The 9,294-nt window shown below is 44.6% G+C and overlaps 1 protein-coding gene across 1 annotated transcript; it reads left to right on the top strand.

Annotated features, from left to right (window-relative positions):
• Nucleotides 1-1,030: 1,030 nt before the first annotated feature.
• Nucleotides 1,031-5,986, top strand: ATP5MC3 (ATP synthase membrane subunit c locus 3). Its single transcript, XM_066612270.1, has 5 exons — nt 1,031-1,140; nt 1,251-1,368; nt 3,646-3,723; nt 4,602-4,798; nt 5,741-5,986. The coding sequence occupies exons 2-5, from the start codon at nt 1,327-1,329 to the stop codon at nt 5,853-5,855; spliced, it is 432 nt and encodes a 143-aa protein (XP_066468367.1). The 5' UTR covers nt 1,031-1,140; nt 1,251-1,326; the 3' UTR covers nt 5,856-5,986.
• Nucleotides 5,987-9,294: the final 3,308 nt, after the last annotated feature.

Raw genomic sequence — 9,294 nt, 5'->3', positions numbered from 1 at the left:
ACCAGAACCAGGGGACACCAGAACCAGGGGACATCCACTAAAATTGAGTGTTGGGAGAGTTAGAACAGACAAAAGAAAATATTTCTTTACTCAGCATGTGGTTGGTCTGTGGAACTCCTTGCTGCAGGATGTGGTGATGGCATCTGGCCTGGATGCCTTTAAAAGGGGATTGGACACGTTTCTGGAGGAAAAATCCATTATGGGTTACAAGCCATGATGTGCATGTGCAACCTCCTGATTTTAGAAATGGGCTATGTCAGAATGCCAATGCAAGGGAGGGCACCAGGATGAGGTCTCTTGTTATTTGGTGTGCTCCCTGGGGCATTTGGTGGGCTGCTGTGAGATACAGGAAGCTGAACTAGATGGGCCTATGGCCTGATCCAATGGGGCTGTTCTTATGTTATGTGTTGGGGATGCAGTCACAGAGACTTCCCTAAGGTATGGGAACATTTGTTTCCTTACCCCAGGGCTGCATTACGGTTGCACCAGTGCTGGAAATTTGGATAGGATTGGGTCCTTAGGCGGCAATCCTAACCACACTTTCCTGAGAGTAAGCCCCATTGAACAAAATAGGACTTACTTCTGAGTAGACTTGGTTAGAATTGTGCCCTAAACCAGGTGCCATCGCCACATCCTGTGGCAAGGAGTTCCACAGACTCATTACATGCTGGGTAAAGAAATATTTTCTTTTGTGTGTCCTCTCTCTCAACACTCAACTTTAGTGGGTGTTCCCTGGTTCTGGTGTTGTGTGAGAGGGAAAAAGCACCCCTCTACCCACTCTGTAGTTTGATACTCTAGTCAGTTCTTGAGCAAAGAAAGTGTTTTTGTATTTTGTTTTTTTAAGTTCAGTGCCCCTTTATATGCAACAGCACCTGCACTAGCTTAGTCCAGCCCCGCCCACCTCCCTGCTACTAGTTCCAGAGGATGGACTGTCATTATGTCCCCAGTCCTGGTGCTAGTGACAAAGTTGCTACAAAGTGACCTTGAGAGCAGTTTTCCCCCCCTTCAGAATTCTCCTCCTCCTTCCTCCAGCATCCGGGCGTTCTGAGGCTAAGTGGCGTTCGCCGCGGCTGCGCAGAGCGTTTGCAGTCCCTTCGACCTCTGCAGCCGCAGTGACTGAGCTGGAGGAGCCGCTGCCGGGTAAGGGGGGGGTGGTCTTCTGCATCCATCTGCATCGGGGCGCTCGCGCCTCCTCCCGCTGTTGGAGGGGCTCCTGCGGGAAGCTTCAAGCTCTCTCTCTCCCCTTCCAGTGAGCGAGGAGGCCCCGTCCCGGTATCAGAGCTTCAGCAGCCGCCCTTGTACCATCCAACTCAGCAGCCTGCAACCATGTTCGCCTGCGTCAAGCTCACCGCCGGCTCCCCTGCACTGGTGAGTTGCAATGGGGCAGGCGGGCTCCCCATGGCTTGCACTTCCCTTTTGCGTCTCAACCTCCTTCTTCCCCCCACTTTTCTCAGGCTGCAATCCAACCCACACTTACCTGGGAGTAAGCACCATTGACTATAATGGGACTTACTTGTGAGTAGACATGCATATAGGGTTGGGCTGTCAGTCTCTCTGCACTTACAGCCCAATCCTATCCACACATACTGGGGAGTAAGCCCCATTGACTCTCATGTGACTTACTTCTGAGTAAATGTGCTGCCACTCTGCTCTCCCACCTTGCAAAGAGAGAGCTCTGGGTTGGGATTGTTGTTGTGAGGTTTGGATTCTGCCCTCTGAGAGAGGCAGGCAGGCAGGAGGTCTCTCTGGGGCCTAGCTTTCCCTGCAGCCCTGTACTTGCTTCTGTAGGTCATTCTCTGCCCGCTTGAGAAGCACTGTGCAAAGTGCTTATCTTCCGCCCTCCCTCTCTCCCTCCCTCTCATGCTGTAGACAAAATCCTTTTTCCAGCCTTTGCAAAAAATAAACAAAAAGGAAAGGATGTGGCTTTTTTTCTGCAGAACGGCTCAGTTGGGGGTGTGAAAATCCGTGTGACCTTACCATGCAGGCAAGCCAAGGGCATGAGCAGGCCTTTAATGGGCCTGATCTCATTCATTCATTCATTAGGCCTTCCCTGCAATCTGTGCTACTAACCGCCTCTACGGCCTGTAGGAGGTGACAGATCAGCAGGTTAGGGGACACTATCTTTGTGGGAATTAGGACGGCTTTCTAGCTGGGGGGGGAGAGTTTCCTTTTTTTGTCTTGATTGATTGGTTAGTTCCAAGGGAAGGCAACTATGCCCCCCCTCTCTCAAAAGAAGTATTGAGTTATTTCTGAAGACCTGAAGGTCATCTAGTATAGCTATCTGTGAGATCCTTTCTATCCAGTGTACCATATAGCGTGGTGTACCAGAGAGCATGGTGCTCTATGTAATACTTGTTGACTAGAACATGAATGTGACACAGGGCAGCTTGAAATATTAAAGCCAAGGTTACCAAGCAATCTGACTAGCAGGGATCCCTTTTCTAATCACACATGGCTATGAAATGCCATGAATGCAAAAATGCACGTATACCTTCCTCATTTTAATACACAATTACAAAGCGGACACCTCACTGGCTATTATCCTTAGTGGGGAACTCTTTAAAACTGTAACTATTTAAGTAAGGTTATCTTACAGTTGCACAAGTGAAATAAAATGTTTTTTTCCGGGACATGGCAACAAAAGATTTGTTAGAACCTGTGGATCAGTGTGAAACTTTTAGGGCAGTTTTTTTTAATGGTGTCTTTAGCTGCAATCTGGTTAAACTGTCTAGCACAATGTTTCTCAATGTACCACTCACCATGTGCCACCTCTGTATGTCAGTCATCATACATGCCATCTAAGTAACTGCTGAGGACATCATTGCCAGTTACTTCTGGGTTGGGAGGCCTGCAAGACTGGGATGTGATGCCCTTAACACTTGAAAAAGCCAGTTCTCCCTGAGCCTCTTACAAGTGCTTGAAAACGGCATGCTGGAGCTCCATGTGCTGGTGCTTACGCCAAGCCCCCTACTATTGTTTGGTGCATCTCGCCCCAGTCCTGCTGCTGGGCAGCAGGTATCCACTTGTGCAGCATGCACCACTAGGTACTACCTTGCATACCACCAGTGGTACACATACAACCGGTTGAGAAACACTGGTATAAAATGAAAATGACATTTTCTAACAAATACTAGAGTCTTGCACTGTTGATGGGAATCAAGGAACAAAAGTTGTAGCCTATGGATAGAATTGTTTGATGCTAATAATAAAGATCCCAAACCTCCACTGCCTTGTGGCTACATCCAGTTATGGAAAAGGCTTCAGGAGTCAACCTCGAGGCAAAATCCGGAGCCGGAGTCCCTGAGACAGTTCATGGCTGAACACAGTCACGTTCTGGCAACTCCTGCAACGCCGCTGGAACCAACCTTATTGGCCTCTGCCTTTCCATTGGACCATTTCAGCGACGTGGAGAGGGGGGATTTGCTGCATGGGTAACAGCCTATCCTCCATACCTACTTTACCCAGGCTTCGCACACTGGAGAGAACACTCTGTTCCAGAACCACCATTCAGAGCGTAACACCATAGTCTTCCAAGACTGAAGGATGCCAACTAATAATAAAGACATAATTATCTCAGAAATCACTGATTCTTAAAAGAGTTTTTGTAATGGTTACTGAAACATTCTCTCCCTATGTCCTTTTCAGGTGCGTGCTGGGTCAAACCTCTTATACAGACCAATTTCTGCAGCGCTGTTGTCGAGGCCAGAAGTCAGGACTGGCGAGGTACCTTAAACAATTCTGTAGCTTCCTAAACTATCTGGTGAGCCCATGTGTTCTTGTCCTGTTGTAGTAGTTTTTACTGCAAAGTATCAAAGTTCTGGTGAAGGCATGCTGCCTTGGATTTACTTATAAGGTGTTCCCCCAAATTCTTTTCCCAGCCATTATACTTTGCATAAATCTTATTCTAGGCAACTTGTGTTGCAATAATGAATTTTGGAAAGACAGGCTTGTTAGGTGAGCAGAGGTGGTAAAGCAATGTTCTCGTTTTATTGATACTCTGCTTTTTCCTCAAAGGACCATAAATCTGCTTACATAGGTTTCTAACATCCCAATCCTATACATGCCTACTCAGAAGTCCCATTTTGGTCAATTGGGCTTACTCCCAGGTAAGTGTGGATAGGAGTGCAAGCCTAAGTGATCTTTCTGGACTGGGGTCAGATTCCATTATGTTCCCCCTTAAGATATTCCTTGAGGCTGCTTAGTTTGCAAAAGTATTTCTGAAATCTCTTCCAGACTAAACCTGGCTTGCAACAGGGGAAAACCTGAAGGCTAGCATGCTTTAATTTAGCATTGTCTTGCTAGCTGTGCTTGGATCACATCCAGCTGTTGATGGCTCCGGGTGGGAACAGTTATCAACATTATGATACTGACTACTCTTAACTGACGTAAAGTTCAGTGCTTTTAGTCATTTTTCAGGATTTATTTCATCTAGGAGGAGTGGCTGTTTTAAAACAAATCTCTCATGTGCACCTGTTCAAAAAAAAAGCCTTAAAGTTTGCCATCCCTGCTGTACAATGCTTGTACTATGAAAAGTTGCAAACATATAATTATTACATAATTTGGGCCTTTTTTACACTAAATGTAATTGTGTTTTTTTAAAGGGCAACACAACTTTCCTTACTGGACCTCGGAACACTGGCAGTCAACTAGCACTAAGGGAATTTCAAACTAGTGCTGTCAGCAGGGACATTGATACAGCTGCCAAATTTATTGGTGCTGGTGCTGCCACGGTAGGAGTGGCTGGTTCTGGTGCTGGTATTGGAACAGTCTTTGGGAGTCTGATCATTGGTTATGCCAGGTAAACAGTCCTTGGATTACTAACTTTTAGCATTACATGAATGCTTGTTTTCTTTTAGTCTGTTACACTAGGTGTTTTAAGCAGTTGTTATAGCACTGAAGGTTGCCAATGAATATAGCACTTTTACAGATGTTGACCATACCTGATTCAATTCACCCACTGAGTGCTACAGTGCTATCCAAGCAGCCTTGCCTTGGCTTTTGAAGCTGATGGAGGCAGAGAAGACTGGAAACAATGAAGACTGAGCAGTCTTTGTATGCTTATCTCTTCCCTGGTGTCAAAGACCAGGTGTTGGTGGTCTGGGGACAGAAATTGACATGGTGTAGAGGGAAGAATGGGCTGGTACAGCTTGCCATTCAGCAGCTTACGTTGGGGCAGTTGCCTTACTTACCCCAAATACTAGGAGTGTAGCAAATTATTCCTAAAAGATACCAGAGATGGGTAGACTTGTATTTACAAAATGTTATGAGCTGGTTTCCTGACTTAACACGTTTTTCCTGTCCCACTGGTATACACATTTGGTTCCAGTTGCATATATGCAATGTTGGGCAGATTGTGCCCTCAATCATACAGTAAGACCAGCATAACTACAGATTTACGAGTTGCAATGGCATATGCATATGCTAGTAATGTTGAGCATTTGGCATGGTTTGAAACTTGGCTTGCTCTTCATGTTTATAATTACCAAACTGTGAGGCTCAAAACCACATGGTTCTCAGTCTTTCCGCCATTTGATCCAGAAGTACCTGATGTTGCAATATTAATCTTGCTCATACATGTGTAAATTATTGCAAGTTAGGTGCTGAGTGAGAAGCCTTGCACATGGCCTTATGTAAAAGCTTTGCTGAATTGCTAGGTGACCTGGGCTTTTCAGCATAATATTGATTCATTCCTTCCATTGTTCATACACAAAATGGGTCATATTTTGACTTTCTGTTTTAGAAATCCTTCTCTGAAGCAGCAGTTGTTCTCGTATGCTATTCTGGGATTTGCCCTGTCTGAAGCCATGGGTCTCTTCTGTCTGATGGTTGCTTTCTTGATCCTGTTTGCCATGTGACGAGATCTGTATGTAACTTTGGCACTAATGAACTACAATGTGATTCTGTGAACTTGGGCTCTGAAGATGTCAATCATGGAAATGTATGCTACTTCGAAAGCAGTCTAATTAAAGATGGTAACAAGTTTAAACTCTGGCTGTGGCCTGTCTGTTTTGTTCTTTAATTTTTTCAATTTGCGAGACTACCCAGAGACTTGTATGAATCTTTCAGAAGCCTGTACATCAGGAAATCCAGGTCAGAGAAACTGTGACAGCAGTGGAACGGTATTAGTTGCTGACAGTTCATACTGTGTAAATGACTTAAATGTTATTATGCATGATCTTAAACAGTATTACCAAACAGTGGGCCCAGCATTCAAAACTTGTCGGTTGTTTTCTATTGCTGGGTATTGTGCAACTATAACTATAGGTTAGCTAAATCTCTGGAATTTTGGCACCATTACCTTGAGTGAGCTACTGAACATCTCATTTTAAGGAAAAATGTTTAGTTTACTAGCAGTGCACTCCTTATACAAATCCACTCACAAATGTGAACTAAACTCAGTAGAGCTTACTATCCAGTAGGGGTATGTAGGAGTTCAGCTTTCTTTATTCATGTCAGAAGCACCTACAAAAGTATAATGATATAGATATGTTAAAATTAGATATCTTTTGCCCAATACGGAGTCACTTCAACAGCATTCTCCCTTGCAAATATAAGATCTTCCTCAGTACATAATGAAGGGTACTATATACATTGTCACATATGTAACCTGGTTCTTCACATTCAGGGAATGTCTTCTATAGGAAAACCCCATTTCCTCAAATTGTCCTTTGATCTTCCTACCCCAGCACTTTAATCTCTTTAAAGATGTCCATACAGGCTAAGGTTGTTCTTGGCCAAGCAGTGGGCAGGCATATATTGGTGCCCATTCAATCAGCAATTCCTTACTCCTTACATAACTCCAGAGCAGTCTGTGGCGACTGGTTGTTGGGGGGACTGCAGTCTCAAGGAAGCTATTCCTTAATCTCAATCTTGACTGTGGGGGCTGATGGCCATATAGTGGATGTATGTCTAAGGCAGCGGTTTTCAACCGCTGTGCTGCGGTACACTGGTGTACACTGGTTTGCCACGGGGCCAGAGGAAACAGGCAGCAGCCCCGCACATGGGGGAGAAGCGACTGCTTTGACCCTCAGGCGGCCAGTGAGGCTGCTTTGCATCTCCTGCTGCTAAGTGAGACTAAGGCTGCACCGCAAGCCTCATTTACCTGGAAGTAAGCCCTGTTGACTATTATGGGACTTACTTCTGAGTAGACATGCCTAGGATTGGGTATCCAGTCTGCCCCGCCTGCTGATTGGGCAGCTAGAGAAGCCCACAGTGAGTGAGAAGGAGGGAGGCAGGAGCAGGCAAACAGGTCAAAAGTGATCAAGTCTGCTAAGGCTACCAGCCCAAGAACTGGCTGGCCTGTCAAAGGACTTGTCCAGGAAAGCCCCTTTTCCAGCCACAGTTGCCTGCAACTGCCCAAGGCAACTCTACCTGCCTTGTCTTTTGCCTTTCAGAGGAAGGGTGTTGGGCCACAATCCTATCCACACTTAACTGGGAGTAAGCCCCATTGACTATAGTGGGGCTTACTTCTAAGTAGACACATTGCCTAGGAGTGGGCTTTTGGTTGCACTCTTTTTTTCTTAAATACAGGAGCAGGCAATTGGCACTTCTCCCCACCCCCTCATAATCATAGTTAGCACCTCTCTTACTGTCCCTCCCTTCACTCCTGCACCTTTCAAAGGTCCAGAATCACTTTCCTCACATTCTCCCTGCCCTCCACACCAGCTGAATCCTGCACTTCTTTCCGTCATGTGTCTTCATTGCCCTTCACCCAACTATGTGCTCAGTCTGACCTCTCTTTGCCACCACTTTCTGGCATTACACTTTAATAACATTTTTCCTCCTTTCCAGAATCACATATACTCCAAACTTCTTGTGAGTCTTTGGCTGCAATCCTAACTACGCTTCCCTGAGAGTAAGCTCCATTGAACAAAATAGGACTTACTTCTGAGTAGATCTGGTGAGGATTGTGCCCTTTGTCATGTAATGATTTAATTGTATTAATTAAAAATTAATTGTAATGTAGTAATTTAATGTAAGTAAAAAACTGGTAGTGTGCCTTGACAATTTTAGTGCCTTGTCAGTGTGCCACGAGCTGAAAAAGGTTGAAAATGGCTGGTCTAAGGACATCACTTTAATCCAGGAGTTCAGCTTAAAGCATTGCATGTAAAATACCCCAATTCATATACCTGGCCTGGGCAAAATTATGGGCATTCTATCCCTACATGTGTTCTTGAAGTGCTGAAGGATTACAAAGTGAAATTGTCTACTTAATAAAGCTTTAATGTCACCCCTGTGATGCAGTAGGCAGGACAACACCCCAGGTGGTGTGCATGGTGATATACTGTCCTCCTGCCCTCACTTGTTTTTTGTTATAACTTTTGATAGAGATCTCAGTGTGGTTTGTTTCAATGCATTCTGTATGAAATTATGCATCAATTGATATATAACATGATTGTATTTGAAAATAACATGATTTTAAAATTTTTGGTGTGTAGTGGTATCACACACACACCCCTTGTGCATCACCTGGTGTGGCCCACATCCTCTTGCATCATCACTATATGCCCATGTCTAATAGGAAATAAAACTATACACGTGCATGAATGTTAATAAGTGTATACAGTACATCATAACAATGTACAGGTAGGAATTAGCATGTGTGATGTGTGTCAAAAATGATACTTTGTGGTCATAGTACCTATTGTCAGTGGCTTGCAGTAAAGAATCTAATCTTCAGAAAACTTACACATCTGTAGTAAACAAGCACCATTATACTCATCTGCCTTTGGTGATCAGACCCCTCCCCCTTCTGCCTAATGGCACTTTACTTTTATAGAACTTATGCATGTTGTTACATGGTAGGCAGAGGTGTCAGTCCCTAGCATCTTCAGTTTAAAAAGGAGTGCAGCCTGAAGGGTCTCCTGCAAAGGAGGCAATATAATGTGATATACCATGCTAATTGCAATCTTGCGCTGGTCCCCCCATTTCTGTCTCAGAGGGTGGATGTGTACCATGGATGAACAATTCTGTGGTGTGGAGAACGAGTAGATCAGTATCCCAAAGAAGTTTGTACAGATGTATTATTAAAATGGGACAGCTTCATCTAAGAGTTCAATGAGACATAGGTTGTGAATTGGTATATATAGTGTGCGGGTGGGCTCTTGAGATGTTGGCCATGTATGAAATGTTAGACACATGGAGGTGATTGTATGGGAAGATAATCTTCATACATTCTAAGCCCTTTTAGATCAACTATTCAGTGTCCTGGCTATAAGAGTGATGGATAGTGCTGAGAGCATGGTTGTTAACTCTTAAGTGTAAAGTTCAGTGTGCTAGTGGCTAAGCCTATTT

This window comes from Tiliqua scincoides, chromosome 1 (genome assembly GCF_035046505.1).
Source record: "Tiliqua scincoides isolate rTilSci1 chromosome 1, rTilSci1.hap2, whole genome shotgun sequence".
In the NCBI taxonomy this organism is placed as follows: domain Eukaryota; kingdom Metazoa; phylum Chordata; class Lepidosauria; order Squamata; family Scincidae; genus Tiliqua; species Tiliqua scincoides.
The sequence above is the reverse complement of the archived record's forward strand: the minus strand, read 5'-3'. Positions and strand labels throughout refer to the sequence as shown.

Excerpts from the sequence above, each read along its gene's own strand:
- ATP5MC3 (XM_066612270.1), top strand. The coding sequence starts at position 1,327 with ATGTTCGCCTGCGTCAAGCTCACCGCCGGCTCCCCTGCACTG. Across the intron at positions 1,369-3,645 it reads CCGCCGGCTCCCCTGCACTG|GTGCGTGCTGGGTCAAACCT; the intron begins GTGAGTTGCAAT and ends TGTCCTTTTCAG. Across the intron at positions 3,724-4,601 it reads CAGAAGTCAGGACTGGCGAG|GGCAACACAACTTTCCTTAC; the intron begins GTACCTTAAACA and ends GTTTTTTTAAAG.